The 18,150-nt window shown below is 39.5% G+C and overlaps 1 protein-coding gene across 2 annotated transcripts in view; it reads right to left on the reverse strand.

The window, feature by feature from the left end:
* Positions 1-18,150, reverse strand: part of TRIM67 (tripartite motif containing 67) — a 45,413-nt gene that overhangs the window by 11,968 nt on the left and 15,295 nt on the right. The window contains exons 2-5 of one of the 2 annotated variants that reach the window (XM_049789634.1): positions 4,629-4,724; positions 2,984-3,106; positions 1,901-2,011; positions 66-219 (exon numbers count right to left, since the gene is read on the reverse strand). In XM_049789634.1, coding sequence (XP_049645591.1) covers positions 66-219; positions 1,901-2,011; positions 2,984-3,106; positions 4,629-4,724 — 484 coding nt within the window. Of the gene's footprint in view, positions 1-59; positions 220-1,900; positions 2,012-2,983; positions 3,107-4,628; positions 4,725-18,150 lie in introns of both variants that reach the window. The other variant, XM_049789633.1, reaches the window with a different exon arrangement.

Raw genomic sequence — 18,150 nt, forward strand, 5'->3', positions numbered from 1 at the left:
CCTTCTTAGAGTGCCTTTTCAGAAAGAAGCAGGACTTAGTTGGGCCAACCACGGCTCACCCCTACATTTCATCTGAATAAAGTCCAGCTGATGGATGGCCTGAAGTAGAGGCTCGCTGTCCAAGGTCAGGTCAAACTCTGCAGATACTTTGGGCTCCAGGGCACCTTTGACCCACTGCTCCTGAGACACCTGGACACGCTTGATCAGAGCATCTGAAATCTTAAAAGGAAACACAGAATTTAGGGGTTCAATTTACTAAGAAAAACAATCCACATCAAATCCAGAGGATGAGTAAAGCAACGCGTGGGGTCTAGGATGGAAAAAGCAGTGCTAAACACTAGTTCTCAAGTCTTGTGAAATGATCCTGGCTAGTGTAAGAGTACTCCATTAAAAATGTAGCCTATTGGGGCCCGGAGATAGCACAGCGGCGTTTGACTTGCAAGCAGCCGATCCAGGATCAAAGGTGGTTGGTTCAAATCCCAGTGTCCCATATGGTCCCCCGTGCCTGCCAGGAGCTATTTCTGAGCAGACAGCCAGGAGTAACCCCTGAGCATCGCCGGGTGTGGCCCCCCCCCCAAAAAACAAAAAACCAAACCAAAACAAAAAAACAAAACAAAAGAATGTAGCCTATTGTTTACAGCAATTTTTTAAAAAGTAAAAGTGAAGAGCACTTGATATTTAAAAAAACTAGGTAACCGGGGCTGGCATGGTGGCGCTAGAGGTAAGGTGTCTGCCTTGCCAGCGCTAGCCTAGGACGGACCTCGGTTTGATCCCTCGGCTTCCCATAAGGTTCCCCCAAGCCAGGAGCGACTTCTGAGCGTAACCCCTGAGCGTCACCGGGTGTGGCCCAAAAACAAACAAACAAAAAACTAGGTAACACTCTTTTGTGAAATAAATGATACTTTAAAATTATACAACAGCAATCTCCATTATACCTCTTTTTTTTTTTTTGGTTTTCGGGCCACACCCATTTGATGCTCAGGGGTTACTCCTGGCTAAGCACTCAGAAATTGCCCCTGACTTGGGGGGACCATATGGGATGCCGGGGGATCAAACCGTGGTCCTTCCTTGGCTAGTGCTTGCAAAGCAGACACCTTACCTCTAGCTCCACCTCGCCAGCCCCCTTTATACCTCTTTTGATTTAATTTGGCACTTTGCAAATTGAGACACATTAGCAGTTTGTCTCCAGGTTTGAAGAAAGCATTTTCTGTATCCCAGAACTCATGCCCACAGGTAAGTTTCCTCAATTTGTTCTGCAGATCCTGATCCAAAATCTTATTGCATGACCCATAACTCTGTTTCCTGTTTGGAAGTCCTCATTCATACATTTGCACCTGCTCCAAAGTGATGATTCTAGGTACCTTTCTTGAAGATCAGGAGAATTAATTGTTTTCCTCACAAATGAAGGACTGGGTACTCATTTGTTCCTTAAGTATGTTTGTGACCCTCAGTAAGCTGAAGGTCTTGGGGGATATCTACTGACTCTGCAAGCAGAATTCAACTGACCAGACCTACAGCACTCTGTACACTGGGTAATGTGTTACATATGCTTGGCTGACTCTCTTCTTCCCTTTTCCAGCTGTATTTTCCCATTGGTGGTGGAATGGTTGGATTTGGGTCTCTGGAAATTAAAATATAAAAACATAGAATTTGGGCCTTTGTTTTAGATGAGATTATGTCATTTGACTTTCTTGTTTAATGACACTGAGTAGGGTTACGGCTCATGAGAGGCAGTGTTGCGATGAAATCTTCTGTCTTTGGAAATAACTGAGCAAAAGAGAATATACTCAACTTCAAGTGACTGGAAAAGATCTTCCTAAGACATTGACAAATTTGGGAAGCGACAGTAGAGCTAGAGAAAGGGAGCCAAATTTGCATCACATCTTAAGGAACAGCTCACCTGTAGGAATCCAGAAGGATCATTTTCCTTGATCACCTCCAAACAGTATTCCATCAGTCCTGTTGACTGGCGTAGCTTCAATGTGCAGTGATTGATCTGGTCCCAAACCATCTATGATAAAAAGAGTTTGTAGTAATCAACTCATTAGAGAAGAGCAGCAAAGCTGCACAGTCAGTAAAATAACATGAAGAAAGTTCTGAAAGAGGCAAATCTGGTCTTGACTGTCTTGTACCTCTTCTCTGGATGTCCTATTCCTAAGCTCCATATTCCCTCAACATTTGGATCAAAGGGATCTATTTGCCAATAGGCATGATCACTATACTGACAGAGCAAACTTCACTTTCTCTGGAGAGTAAACAGAGAAGGTGGATAACCAGAAACTCCATGTCTGGAACACCAATTTCTTGTCTCCCTCCTCACTTGTTGTCAGGTGATATATAACTTGATAAGCTCAGATGCTTTACTTTGTGAATGAGGGACCATTCTCAGCATTTATTCCTTCTATTCTTGAAAGTAGTATCTTCTGATTCAGTAAAGAATGTCTGTGAAAATGATTAAGCCACTCGAAAATGAATCGGCTCTTTGTCAGTGTGGTGTGTTCATGGAGGCCCTGGCTGCACCTAATGTCATGTGAGGGAAAATACTTCTTGTCTGAGAATATTGGTAATTTTATTATTATTTAGAAATTATACTTGGCTCATGATATATAAGAAAGAGAGCCTAAAGAAGGAAAAGAACTGGAAAACTGGGCAGAGCCAAGCTTTACCACTGACTTTGGTGACTCCAGGTCTTCAAAGTGAGAAGACATGCCTTAGATGGAAAACAGGAAATTAAGATGGGGAATGGGGGGAACTTTTATTTGAATACATTAGGATTTAGGGTGTCTTACATCTGCTTTGGAAAGCTAGAGAATGGATATTTATGGGCTTCAGAAGGGGTCACATGAATATAGATTCCGGACAGCTTGCTCATCCCTTCTTAGTTTCATTTGTCTAATATTTATCCCATGACTACTGGATGCTTCTCCCTACACTAAGTACAAGACAGATGGGCACTGAACTCATCAATCACCAAGGAAACTACCTTTAGCTTGTGCTCTCTCTCTTTAGTAATCTTGGTAAGCAGCTTGGCTTTCTGCCGAGTTAAAGCATCAACCAGTGCATCACACTGAGCCACCAAGCAGGCTTCATAATCCAGTCCATTTTCCTGAGGAAAGCAGAGAGTGTTAGGGAGAATACATGCTGGTGTTTGAGGAAAAAAAAAACATTTTTAAGTGAAGCTCAGCCTAAAGATATTAAGGTTATTAAGCTTATACGGTTATTAAGCTGGAAACCCCATGAATCTTGCAGCCATTCAAACCTTGTTCAGTTAATATTTTTAAAAGTTCTACTTATAACAGCCTACAGGTGAGGCTTTTAAGAAGAAAAGAAGCCAGTTGTAAGTTGTATACATCAAAATTCAGATTGCATGCACAAGCGCAGGTGTAATGCAAAATGTGTCAAGATGTTGAGTTGATTTTCTTGAGAAAATAGAGATATACAAGCAAATCTTTTCTTAGTATTGTCCGTTATTCTTTACTTACTAGAATTTCTGTAACACATCATTTTTTGTTGTAATTAGAAAACAGTAAAACAAATAACAGTCTTCTTGTGGTAGGGTATGTCTTCTTCAGTTTTATGAAAGATTTTTTCAAGTCATGGACACAGACTATGGATCAACATGGATTCATATTTCTACCATTGGCTGAACTGTGTCTAAATTCATATGCTGGTCATATGTTAACTCCTAGCACCCCATCATGTGACTGTATTTGGAAAGAGGATCTTTTAAGAGGTAAGTCAAGTTAAATATGGTGATTAAGATAGGTTTCAATCCAATCTGACTGACATCTTTAAAGATTAAGACACTGACACATAATGAGAAGATATATAATATATAATGAGAAGATATATGTTGAAGGATATATATGAAGGATATATGTTGAAGATGCCATCAGCAAGCCAAGGAGAGAAATCTCAGAAGAAATAACACAGCCAAACCCTTGATCTTGGACTTGCAACCTCTAGAACTCATGAGAAAATTAATTTCTGTAGTTTACAGAAGTAAAAACAAAATACCCAGGGTACTTTGTTATAAGCTGCTCCGGTGTCTGAGACAACAGAAATACAACTTAAAAATGCCTGTGGCTGATTTCTGCACTTGATCTTTCTGGGAAGGACATTTTTACTAGACTTATCAAGAATTCAGAATCCTCTGAATTTTCTCCATCCAGACTCTGGAATCTATTAAGATTCATAATTTGTTCATCCAATTAAGTTTCTCTAAATATGCATATTCATAAAGAGCAAATATACATACAGCTCCTTAAGATTAGTGTGTACCTTATTGATCTTTCTTATTGATCTCAGTATGAACATTGCTGCATGGTGAAAACATTATTTTAAATAAATAATGCACTTCTACAGTGCTGTATTGATGACAAGGTGCAAAAGCACCATATATCAATACCTCATCGAATGATAGTGTCGTGAATAGTGCTACATTACTTTTCTCCAGTTATCTTTCCATAATTCTCTCTGAGCTTATCTTTTCCTCTATTAGGAGTCATCTAGTGTACATGAGTTTTGTATGTTCCTTTTCCAATATCAAAAGCTATGTATTCTATTATTGATCATTCCTTTCTTTGAAATTTCTCTTGTATACTTCCTACCCTAACTACTAGACTTACTTGGATCTGCTGCAAAATGTTCTTCAGCTGAACCAGAAACTCCTTTGCTTCTTTTGCCTTATCAGAAACTCCATTTAAGGCCTGAGACAGTTGGGCCTAAAAAGATAGAAAAGTTTGGAAAGAAAAATTAGGTGTTAAAGAAGTACAGTTTGCACTTTTGCTTTAAGGGGTTATGTTTCTAAGAGTGATCTCATCTATAGAGACTTCTATTATGGTCCCTACAATTATCAATAATAAAACAATGCTTAGTTGTTGTTCAACCTACATCCTTTTATCTGGAGATAAAAACTAAGTAGAAGTAAGGCAGGTTCACCAAAAGACAGGATATTCCTCATGTTTGCAAAATCCAGAACAAAATAAGTAATTCTTGTCTGGATCTGAAACTCATTTCATTTTCTGAGTGTTCTATCTCTTCTCAGTAGGACCCTTGGATACTTCTGTGTGTGCCTCGCAGATCTAAAGTCAAGCTCTGCTAACCTTTTCACAGTCACCTGTCGCTTTTGGACCCTGAAAATGGGCTAATGGACTATAAGACTGAGAATTCTAAGCCATATTTCTTAAGGAGGATATAGGTTCCTGATGATAGTTCCCTTAATTCTTGGATTCTTCACTCTACAGATAGGGGTTTAGAGAGTAAAACCTAAAGGACCTTCAGTAGGGAAGATCCAAAGGTGTAATTACAAGCTGAAATCTATGGCCTTAGGGCCAAAATACATATGATACATACAAATACATATACACATGAATGAATTTTTCTTTGAAATCTGACTGATCTTGATTTTCATCATGAATCCTTTCTCATGTTTTAAGTTAAAATGCCGAGGGCATACAAACTGGGAACAGCAAGACTAGGGTTGTATACTGCCCCCATCCCAGCACACACTTACTTTAGACACTTTAGGACTCTGCTCTTCTAATATTAGCTTCTCAGTATGACCTTTCTTGTGACCCTATTAAATTAAATATCTGGCTAAAGAGATAATACAGAAGGTAGGGGCATCTGTATTGCATGCAGCTGTTCTGGGTTCAATCTCCAGCATCCCATACGGTCCTCCAAGCACTACCAGGAATAATTCATTAAATTTACTGAATTGAATTCATTGTCAGGAATAACTGTGTGTTTTCTAAAATCCAAAACCTTCAAAACTCTATGTTTATTCAAAACCCAAAAACCAAACCCCCTTGCTTATTCTTTATAATCTTCATGACTACCGATGCAGGTATGTTCTCAGTCTGTATTCCCTCTTGTAATGAAAAGTCCCTAGAGAAGAGACCTTGCCAAGTTTATTCATATCTAGGAAGAGTACCTGGTGATCATTTTTCACCTGCTATTTTTGTAGTACTAAACAAATAGCTAAACAAATTCTCTCTGTTGAGAGAGTAAATCACTGACTTTGATTCTAAACTAATAGTATTTAAAGTTGTGGTCCCCATATCAAACACCATCAGTATCAAATGAGAATTTGTAAGAAATGTATAGTTTGTGATCAGGGAAGTTCAAGAATTTCTATTTTTATTGTTTTATATATATTTTTGGTGTTTGAGTCACACCTAGTGGTCCTCAGGGCTTACGCCTGGATCTGCACTTAGAGGATCTCTGTCCACTGTATAATTTCTCTGGCCCCAGAAATGTGCCTTTTGACAAACTCTCCCAGGGATTTTTATATTGTTTGAGATTTTCTGTAATGTACCAACACAAAAACAAGAACAATATAAATCTGTGAAGAATCTGGTAAATGAAGTCATAGAATATAGAAGACACATGAAGCTCTGTAGAAAAAGAAAGAAGGATTTCTTATCTTGGAGTGCTTTCAATCAATCAAGATCTCACTTGGATTTATTTTTAGCTCTGGTCAAGAGCCTCAGTTTGTGGCTCAAATGGGATAAGGCTCCTGGGAGGAACTCCCTCCCTCCCTCCTTCCTTCCCTCTTCCCTCCCTCCCTTCCTCCTTCCCTCCCTCCCTCCCTCTCTCCTTCCGTCCTTCCTTCCTCCCTTCCTTCCTTCCTCCCTTCCTTCCTCCCTTCCTTCCTTCCTCTCTCCCTCCCTCCCTCCCTCCCTCCTTCCTTCCTTCCTTCCTTCCTTCCTTCCTTCCTTCCTTCCTTCCTTCCTTCCTTCCTTCCTTCCTTCCTTCCTTCCTTCCTTCCTTCCCTCCCTCCCCTTTTTTCTTTTGTTAATGAAGCAAAAGCAGTTGTTATTGAATAACACTTACTTAGTAAGATATGATTAAGGGAGAAGAAAAGAAATATGTATTTATGAGAGAAGACAAACTTTGTGAGCAAGCAAAGAAAGAGAACAATAATTGTTCAAGGAAGAGCACATATTTGAAGGAGTAAGTCTTCTTGCTATCTGGAGTGTTGCAAGTCAGCCCCTGAAGAGGTTGACTGATGGAGGGATGGAGGATGAGGTCTTTCCCCTCCAGCTCGGAGCATGCATCTGCCACCCTGTCCAGCCGACGGTTCTGAGGTGAAACGGCAGGTAAACAGCTCACAGTCAGGCTTGTGGAAATATTAGCTTTATTGGGTGACAAGACTGAAGTCCAAAGACTCAGCATTAAGTTCCAGCCAAAAGCCCCTCGCCTTCCACAGACCCTTGTTTTTATCCCCCAGAATCAGGTACCACCCAATGGTGGGATCAGATACCACCCAATGGTGGAAGCAGAATCAGGTACCACCCTAGGGTGGGGGCAGAATGCCAGGTCACACCCTAGGGTAGGGCACAATCACCGATCAGGGTAGGGTCAGTAACATAGTAATCCCCTAAAATATTTACATACACAACACTGGAGGACAAAAAAGGAAGGGCAGAGAGCACATCCAACAGTGCTCATGGGTTACTTCTGGCTTGGGTGGGAATCTCTTTCAGCAGTGCTTCATGTACCATGTGGTGCCAGGGATTGAACCTGGGCCTCCTACTTTTAAAGCATGCACTCAAACCTCCCACAGACCTATACATCTTCAATGGTAGTATTTTGTCTTTGCATTCCTATACAGCAGCTGTGGAACAAAAAGGGGCAGCAAAAATGCTTATTGGCTTACTGAAAATCAGAATGATTGTGTGACCAGAGGTGCCTGGGAATACAGGACAGATAGCAGTAGAAAGTCCTGGAAGTATCTTTAGCAAGGGTCTTCCATCTTTACACATATTGGGAGCCAGCATAACTCAGTACCAGTCAGCTCTACACAGTACTTTGCACCAGGATTTGCTTCCTACATGGCAAGTGGAGTAGGAGTTTGACAGGGAGCTCAAAAACAGAGGTTGAAGACACAGTAACCTTATGGAAATGACCACTGAAAGGGAAATTGTTTTTAAAATCTTGGCCGCCAAGCCCACAAGATTTTGCAGCTGATATTTTCTTCTTCTCAAGGCACCTGAAGAGCTCCCACCTTAGTGTAGCCCTGTGTCCCATAGTTCTGCAATATGCATAACAGTGAGGTCACTTTGTCAATGGAATATCTGGGACCATGTGGTCATAACTAAGATGGCACACTAATAGTTTTCTTGATCTTTGTTCCTGCATGTGTGAAATGGTCACAAGCCACTATGCATTGCCTATGGAATAGCTTTAAGGAGCCTGGCCCTGTTTATTCCATTAAAAAAAAAAGATGGTATGGTATTAATATCCAGAGACAATAGTGACAAGGGCCAGGAGGACTAGTCCATGGGAGAAATTTGCTACAAATAATGGAGGAGTGCAGTTAAGGCATAAAAGGGTCCAATATAACAATGATAGTTGGAGATTGTCACTCTGGACAAGAATGATATACCTTTAGCAACAAGATTGCAAACCACAGCATCTAAAAAAAAGGAGAGAGAGAGAGATGTCTGTCCCAGAGGTAGGCAGGAGAGAGGATGGGAATGAAACTAGATTACACTTGTGGAGGGAAATGTGCACTTGTGAAGGGTGTTGTACATTGTATGACTGAAATCCAATCATGAACAATTTTGTAATTATAAAAAAAAGAAAAACTCAACTTTATTATGAACAGCATTGTAACCATGGTGTTTAAATAAAGTAATTAATTAGTAATAAAAATGCAATAGGGGTAAAAGCATAAATAATTTTAGTGGTAAATCACTTTATCAGCAAATATATTAGTAGAAATTTCCAGATTGTTGCATAGCTTATGTTTATTGAGACAGGCATTTATTTTCTAGAGTGCAAAGCAAGAACACTGAAATTATTCTTTTCTAATTTTATCTGAGAAATAAGAACAGATCATTTTGTTTCTGTGACTGTTATTAGCACCGACCTCTTGGAAAGGTAGAATTTTAAAAAATATTTAAAAAAATTATTTTGAATACCACTTGGGCCATGCAAGCGGTAGGACATTTGCCTTGCACATGCTCACTTAGGACTGCCCGAGGTTCAATCCCCCATGTCCCATATGGCCTCCCAAGCCAGGAGCAGTTTCTGAGGACATAGCCAGGAGTAACCCCTGAGCGTCACTGGGTGTGGCCCCAAAACCAAAATAAATAAAAATTGTTGAATAAATTTTTACATAAAGCAAAAGTTGCCCACTTTTATGTTTGTTCACTTATCTGGAAACCATTTATATCCAAGGTATATAAAATTACTGTTCATTACTTAATAAGAATCAAAGCAACCCTGTCAAAAATGGGAGGAAGAGATAAACTTTTTCAAAGAAGACATACATGTTCACTTATCAAGTAAATGCAAATCAAAACAATAATCATATCAGTAAAACTGGCACATATCACAAAGAGTAAAAACAGTGTTGGCATGGATGTTAGGGGAAAGAAACCCTTATCTACTGTTGAAAGGAAAACCAATAGGTCTACTCTTGAAAAACAATGTGAACACTTTTCAAGAAAAATGAGAAATTGAGCTGCATGACCTAGCAATTCCACTTCTTGGCATCTACCCCAGGCCCCAAAACTATTCAGAAAAGATATTTCTTTTTACACTATGTTCACTGGAAACAACTTAGATTTTTGAAAACAGATAATTGGTAAAGAAATTATGGTACTTTGTTATAAGAAAGACAGAAACATGCAACTTTCTGCTACAAAGATGGATCTAGAGAGTATCATATTAAATTAACTTAATCAGAAGAATAGGACAGCTACAGAATCATCTTGCATGTAGGATGTAAAGAAATATAGTTAGAAAATAACTAATGCCCCAAAGTAGCAGAAACTGATAACTGATCTTTAGTAGTAAGTTTCCCACGGTGGAGGAGGGAGGGAAGAGAAACTGGGAAAAATGTGGAAGGAAGTGTAGACTCTGGTGGAGGGTGTGGTGCTTATATAATTTATGTATAAAATCCTACTATTTTAAATAAAGTCTTTCTTTATAATTGTCAACAAGTCTTAGGTGAATTGATGGTGTTTTGTTTTGGTTTTTGGGCCAACCCGGCTGCACTTAGGGGTTACTCCTGGTTCTGTGCTGAGAAATTGCTCCTGGCAGGCTCAGGGAACCATATATAATGCCAGGAATTGAACTCCGTCTGTATGCAAGGCAAATGCCCTGCTGCTGTGTTATCTTTCTGACCCTGAATTGGTGGTATTAAGAAAGAACAGAACTAAATATCCAAGGCAAGCTAATGAAATCATGATATTTAACAACCAAAATTAAAAATGGGCCAATTATGTTGGCAGGCTGGGGCAGGAGCTGGTGGCAGGGGATGCACTCTGGAACATTGGTGAAGGAAAATTGACACTGGTAGTTGGATTATTCCTGAAACTTTGTGTAACTAAAACCCAAATATAAATAACTTTGTAAAGAATAATAGTTTAAATATAAAATCTTTAATCACTGATGAAAACCCATTGCATTTTATATCTTTCTACTCCAATAAGATAGAATAATTTTCTTGTAGAGGTTCTGAGTTTGATGTTTTTAAATTATGGGTCAAGACAACTTCTTTCATGAACTAACATCAGCCTCTAGGAACCCTAGGGCAGATTTCAGTCCCAATCTGGATGGTCTTATAAATCTTGCACTATAATACAATTAGCATTAGTGCTCCAGACTAGTAGAGTTTGTGTTCTGATTTTGTTGCTTATTAACTTGCTTTATTTGTTTATTCTCCAGTGTAAGATATGGTATGTGAGATTTGTTCTGTCACATGGGAATGACCGTCATAATCTCTCTTCAGAATTCTAATATTATACAAATAGTCCTAATCCTCTTTAATCATTCAATTGGTGTCTATCACATATGATTAGAATTATAGGTTTGCTATATAAAATTTTTTATGAATGGGATTTTTGTGTCTCCCTCAATTTAATTGTTGAAGCCATAAGCCCAATATTTCAGTTTGGAGATGTGTCCTTTGGGAGGGGATTAGGGGATGGGCATGAAACTCAAAGGCATTGATGATATCCTAAGAAAAATATTAGAGAGGTATTTCAAAATTTTCTCTTACACTTACAATTATAAAAAGCCATGAGAGGACATAGCAAGAAAGACTCTATATGCTAGTCCAGTACCAAGAAATCATGGCATCATAGTGTCAGGGCCTGTTTGTTACTTCAAATCACACTTTCTCACCCTGGGTCAGCACTCCCTTCCTGAAACAGAAGAGAAAGGGGAAAGCTGCCAGTCACTGTGGCTTGGCTTCACCCAACCTCCTTACACAAAACTGAGGCACTGAAGTACTGGGGCCCTATTAGTTATTTAGGATTACCATTTTGGCAATACCCACCACAACCAACAGAATTACCCTTAAAATACATAGCTGCTATGCAGCTGCCTATTTATTTCTTCATATCTCACCATGAGCATACAAGACATCCTAACTCTAATTGCCTAGCTACACAATCACACACAAGAAACATCAAGAAAAGTCATAATAGGAATGCAGTGTTTAGTGAGTGAAGATGGTAGTCTGGAAGAATCAACCAATAACAGCTAGCTCTATAACCTCTGTGATAGGACTTTAAAGAGAAAATGTTGAGGATGTTTAAGGAGATCAAAGAAACAATGAAGCCAAGTGTCAATAAAACACAAGAGGAGGGGATGGGAGGGAGGAATGTTACACTGGTGAAGGGGGGTGTTCTGTTTGTGATTGTAACTCAGGGGTCTCAAACTCGCAGCCCACAGGCTGTTTGCGGCCCTCCGTACAACATTTTGTGGCTCTGCCCTAGAGGAATCTTTTTTTTGTTTTGTTTTGTTTTGTTTTGTTTTAGTTGTTTGGGTCACACCCCTCAATGTTCAAGGCTTACTACTGACTTTGTACTCAAGGATCACCCCGACTTTACCTCCTGTGGCCCCCAGGTAAATTGAGTTTGAGACCCCTGCTGTAATCCAATTATAATCATGTTACTTAAAATATATATATATAAAATAAAAATAAAAAAGAACACCCCCCCCAAAAAAAGAGGATATGAGAGCAAAAATGATGACAATACAAACAGCAGTGACAGAACTGAAAAACAAATGAAAAAAAAAATCACTAGAAAGACTTGCCTGGGGCCCGGGGAGATAGCACAGCAGTGTTTGCCTTGCAAGCAGCCGATCCAGGACCAAAGGTGGTTGGTTCGAATCCTGGTGTCCCATATGGTCCCCTGTGCCTGCCAGGAGCTATTTCTGAGCAGACAGCCAGGAGTAACCCCTGAGCACCGCCGGGTGTGGCCCAAAAACCAAAAAAAAAAAAAAAAAAAAGAAAGACTTGCCTGTAGAGAAGTAGCTGCTAAATAGCTGCTCAAAGATGAGAAGCATAAAACCTCAAGAAAGTAGAAGAAGGCAACTCTTATGAAAAAGGAACAAGGATATTATTGATGAGAAGTTTCCAGAGCTGGAGACTATATGCACCTAGATACAGGAGACCTTACCAGTACCAGCTAAAAGAGATCCAAAAAAAAAAAAAAAGCTTCAATATATATCCTAATCAGAATGAAGAAAACAATAGAAAGAAACAGAATCTTAAAAGCAGCAAAATCAGAGAAGACATAGTAAAAAAAAAATCTCAATGAAATGAACTCCTCAGAAAGAATTCTGTATCAGTCAGACTCTCATTCATATTTGAAGAAACAACAACATAATGAATAAACAAAAACTCACCAGGGCCAGAATGATAGTACAGTGGTAGGGCATTTGCTTTGCATGCTGCCGACCCAGGATGAACCCGGGACAGACCAGGATTTAAATTCCGGCATCCCATATTGTCCCTTGAGCCTACCAGGAGAAATTTCTGAGCACAGAGCCAGTGTAACCCCTGAGCGCCACTGGGTGTGGCCAAAATCCCGAAATAATAATAATAATAATAATAATAATAAAATAATAATAATATTAAAACAAAAATCAACACAGCAACTTCATTAACTAAAAACAATCTTTACAAGAAAAACAAAATGAGCTCATTTTAGAAAAGATGAATCTTGCAAATATGTCAACTTCTGCAGAAAGATATCACAGAACTCCATAATAAAAATCTGTGTCAAGGGGCTAAAGTAAGAGGCATGGAGTGGTAGTATGGATCAGATAACTGAACCCAATATTCTGCTGCCTACAGAAACACATTTGAATTGTCAGCAAACAAACTCAAAATCAAAGGTTTAAGACAAATATTCAAGCAAGCAAGTCACTCAAAAAGGCCTAGATGGTCATTCTAATATAAGCTTACATTTTAGGCTGGAATCTATTTAGAGTCAATTTTTTTTTAATAATCAAGGGACATGTATATAAGGAACAACTCACACTCAAAAACATGTGTGCACCTAATGAGGTACCAGCAAAATACCAAAAGTAACTGCAATAGACTTGAAGAAAGACATGGATAGCAATAGTTATAGATTTCAAAACCGCTTTGCACCTCTTCATAGAACAACTAGATTAAGCTCAGAAAGGGAATGCTTGCTTTGAAGGTTAAAGGAAGAGAGAGGTTCAGTGGATATATATGTCTACATATGTGTGTGTGTGTGTGTGTATATATGTATGTGTGTGTGTGTCTTTTCATTCTCTAATGGCTGAAGACACATTCTTCTTTAGTATACATGGGACATTCTCCAGAATAAACATACTGGGACACAAAAAATACTTCCATTAAGTCTGGAGGATAGAAATCATATTACCTTCTCAGACCATGATACACTGAATTTAATCACAAAGAGTAATAGAGATACAATTGAAATACCTGGAAATTTAAACAAATCACTACTAACCAGTGGATCAGAGAAGAAATCAAAGAGAAAATTTAAATATTCATGTAAACAAGTGAAAATAAGAACATAATCTACCAAAAACTAGTGAAACAGAAAAGAGGTGTTAAGAGGAAAGTTCATTGCTATGCTAGCATTCATCTGGAATAAAGGGCTATGTAAATACCTGCACAACTTGAGAAAATTTAAAATTATCAACAAAAAAGCCCCTCATAATTGGATGAAAAAATAATAAAGATTAAAGTAGGGGCCAGGAAGGTGGCGCTAGAGGTAAGGTGTCTGCCTTACAAGCGCTAGCGTAGGACCGACCGCAGTTCGATCCCTCGGCATCCCATATGGCCCCCTTCAAGCCAGGAGAGATTTCTGAGCTCATAGCCAGGAGTAACCCCTGAGCATCAAATGGGTGTGGCCCAAAAAAAACAAAAAACAAAAACAAAAAAAAGATTAAAGTAAAAATTAATGAACTGGGATTCCAAAAATTTTCAAAAGATCAATGAGACCAAGATTTGGGTTTTTAAATAAATAAATAAATAAATAAACAAGATCAGTAGACTATTTCTCAAAGAAATAGAGAAAGAACTCTAATAAACCAAATCAGAAACAAAAGAAGGGGAGATTCTCAAAAAAAAAAAAGCCATAAACACTAGTACATCAATAGTACACTAGCTGAAAATGGATATCTTGGGAGAAGAGGGTGGCCAACTCCCTACCCTGCTGAAGCCACACCAGCTGCACCCACCACCCACAACCACTGCTTCACAGATGGGCTAGCTTCATCACTTAACCAATAATCTTTGCAAAAACACTAAACTGACCATAAATTCAGGTATGCTACTATTTGGACAACAACACCAGGACTTTTTTGCAGTGAGTGTGGAATGTCCCTCTCTCCAACTCCTCATAATTCCAGGAGCCCTTGCAGCCAAGACCATACCCTGAAAAGGCCATACTATGTGACACATAGCTTAGAATTTCTGGGGCACATGATTACATAAGCAGCATATACAACCACTCAACAACTCCAATTTTTATCAATACTGTCATTAAATGTCAATGTGGATTAAGAGCCACCTAATGCTCAGACACAAAACAATCAGAAAATCAACTAGCAACATATTGCTTAGCATTCTGACAATGACTTAAAGACTTCATATGTGATACATTAATTTTTTTTTTTTTGGTGTTTGGGTCACACCCAGCAGAGCTCAAGGGTTACTCCTGGCTCTATGCTCAGAAATCGGCCCTGGCTGGCACAAGGGACCATATGGGATGCCGGGATTTGAACCACTATCCTTCTTCATGAAAGGCAAACGCCTTACCTCCATGATATCTCTCCAGCCCGAGATACATTAATTTTCACAAATTTTCTTATTGCTGTACATTAAAATAATTTCATTACCACTTATATATAAAAATCTATATGAAATACATTATTTTGTGCATGACAAGGGGCTAGGCTTGGGAATGGGTATAAATATGGACAATGGTTGGAAGAATTTGACATGGATGGTGGGATCGGTCTTGGAACTGTGTTACACATAGTCTTAAATGAAGTATTTTATTTAAAAAATTAATGAAAGGGGTATCACAACAGATACCTCAGAAACTCAAAAGATTATCAGAGATTATTTTGAGATACTTTATGCCTCAAAACAAGAGAACCTAGAAGCAATGATCGAACCGCGGTCCGTCCTAAGCTAGCGCTTGCAAGGTAGACACCTTACCTCTAGCGCCACCTTCCCGGCCCTCCATGAAGACTTTCACTTCTTCTCTCAACTCAAAAAACTTTTCAGGACATTTCCCCTGCTGAGCCAACATACCTCGGTGAAATAAAGCACATCTCCATAGTCTGACTCCATTTCCTCTAAAAAAAAAAAAAGCACAGAACCACCTGTGCTTTAAGCCCCTGGATCTGATTAGGTTGATGCATTTCACAACAGACATCACATTGTCACATGGCAGGCATTTACTGCAAAGGGCCTGCTGATGGATAATGCAGTGAAGAGCAATGGCCTTCTCTACACCCTCCTCTTCAAGTTTTTTTTTGAACAAGTTCCACCAGTCCATTTTTCCTCCCTGTCATCAATGGTACTCCACCGGTTATTATTCCAACATACCTCTTCCATGGCAAACCTGCATTCTCAATGGCATCACACAGATGCCGAAATATCTCATTAGCGGTGGTCTGGCCATGCATTGGAATCATTGTGAGCAGCTCCTCTGTCAATTCAAAATTGCAATCAAAACCACGGACATAAATCACATTCAAAGGAGCATCATTAAGAGTTACAGCAGATTTGTCACAAGCAACCTTCAAGACCCAAAAGAAAAGGTGAGATATTGTGACAAAACTCAATGAAGGGGCGGGAGTTATAGAACAGCCGTAGGGCATTTGCCTTGCATGTTTCCAACCCTGGATGGATCCCAGTTTGATCCCCAGCATCCCATTTGGTCCCCTGAGCCTTCCAGGTGTGATTCCTGAGCACAGAGCCAGAAGTAACTCCTGAGTGCCACTGGGTGTGATCCCAAAAGAAAGCAACAAAAAAAATTCAATGAAATCAATGCCTTTCCATGAGTAGTACTTCACCCAGTCAGACTTTCTTTCATGTTTAAAGGAATACACAACTTCAAAGAAAAACACCAGCTCCGAAACTTTACAGACTCAAAACCAGCCTTAACAGACAAACTGAAAAGTCTACTATAAAACAAAATAGACCAACAGACACACCAATCTCCTTCAAAAAGATGACACTAAATCCCATGATAATTGTGTCTCTCAATGTCAATGGATTAAACACACCAATTAATAGACAAAGAGTGGCAAAACTGATCAAGAATCATAATCTGGGGCAGGAGAGATAGCGTGGAGGTAAGGTGTTTGCCTTGCATGCAGAAAGACGGTGGTTCAAATCCCGGCATCCCATATGGTCCCCCGAGCCTGCCAGGAGCAATTTCTGAGCATAGAGCCAGGAGTAACCCCTGAGCACTGCCGGGTGTGAAACCCCCCCCCAAAAAAAGAATTGTAATCTGGAAACAGCCCAGATGCCCAACAACAGATGAGTGACTAAAGAAACCATAATACAGAAGATTTCACCTTTCCTCTTCCAACTAGTATGTGTGTGTGTGTGGGGGGGGTCACGGATCTGGAGAGCTAGCTGACAGACCCTGTACTGAACACTAATGGAGGGGGAATGAGACCCCCAAGTCAGACCAGTCCTTCAGGGCAAGGCTGGGCAGCTGGGTCTCTGGGGGAAGGGAAACCAGACTTTTCCATGGCCATAAACGGGCTATGCGGTGGACTCCCTTGCAGGGGAGGGGTCCTTTTCACTAGTCCTCATTTTCAAAAGCACGTGGGTGCTCATGCGCCCATGTGACAACTATACTTTTTACCCTTCATTCCACAGTGCTCATAATTTTAGATAATACTCAAATAGATCTCTAAAGTCTGTCTATATGTGGGCATGAGTTTTTATACAGTGGTCTTCTCTCTGATTGCCAAACTAAACTGTAAACAATCCATGTCTATAGTGTATAACCCCTCTTATATATTACCCTTCCCTACACTTCAGAATCCCTTCTATCCTCTCATCCCTTAATCTTGATCCATTATCTCTCTTTATTTAACCCTCTTTACCTTCAGTTCTTAACTTATTAGTCATCGAAACAATCTCCTGCCCAACAAACCACCACCCAGCTCCTAAACAAAAAGACACTCTCTCAGTTCCACATCTTGTGCCCTGGCGAAAAACTACAACTAACACACCTGCTTACTCATACTATGTGGCCCTTCTCACCCCCCTCGAAACATGGACTATTGCATGATACCAGATTCAGCTTCAGAAAGAGCCCCAGCTCAAGGACACTACCTGATCCAGTAATGTTGCAAATCATATCTCAAACTCAAGATCAAAGTGTGTGATAAAAAAGTGCCTTGTATTTCACCCCCACAAAATATCTCAAAAGACTTAATTGGGAAGACTATATTGCCTTTGAATGTTTAATATCTTTATAATAATGCATCTTAGGGTGTTATTCCCAAATATAAGGGTAGCCTCCTCCATTATACTTTTTCTTCAATTACTCTTTTTTACTCTCCCCTCCCCCTTCAATTACTTTTTTAATTCAGTTTTACTTATTTGTTCTAATATATATTTACATATACATATACATATTTTCTTTATCCTCACCGTTTTTTGGTTCTGCTTGGTATGAAAACCGAGAAGAAAAAGTCTTGCCTAAGATAAAAGCTCAGGTCAAAACCGGAGCACAAAGACTGTGTAGGCTGTCATTCTTACCCACAATAGCACCAGCAATACAATCTGACACAATATGCTTTTGTATAGGTACAGTAAAAAAGGTAAAACCATATACACAGAAACAATATTTTATTTCCTATGGA

This window comes from Suncus etruscus, chromosome 15 (genome assembly GCF_024139225.1).
Source record: "Suncus etruscus isolate mSunEtr1 chromosome 15, mSunEtr1.pri.cur, whole genome shotgun sequence".
NCBI classification, from domain to species: Eukaryota; Metazoa; Chordata; class Mammalia; order Eulipotyphla; family Soricidae; genus Suncus; species Suncus etruscus.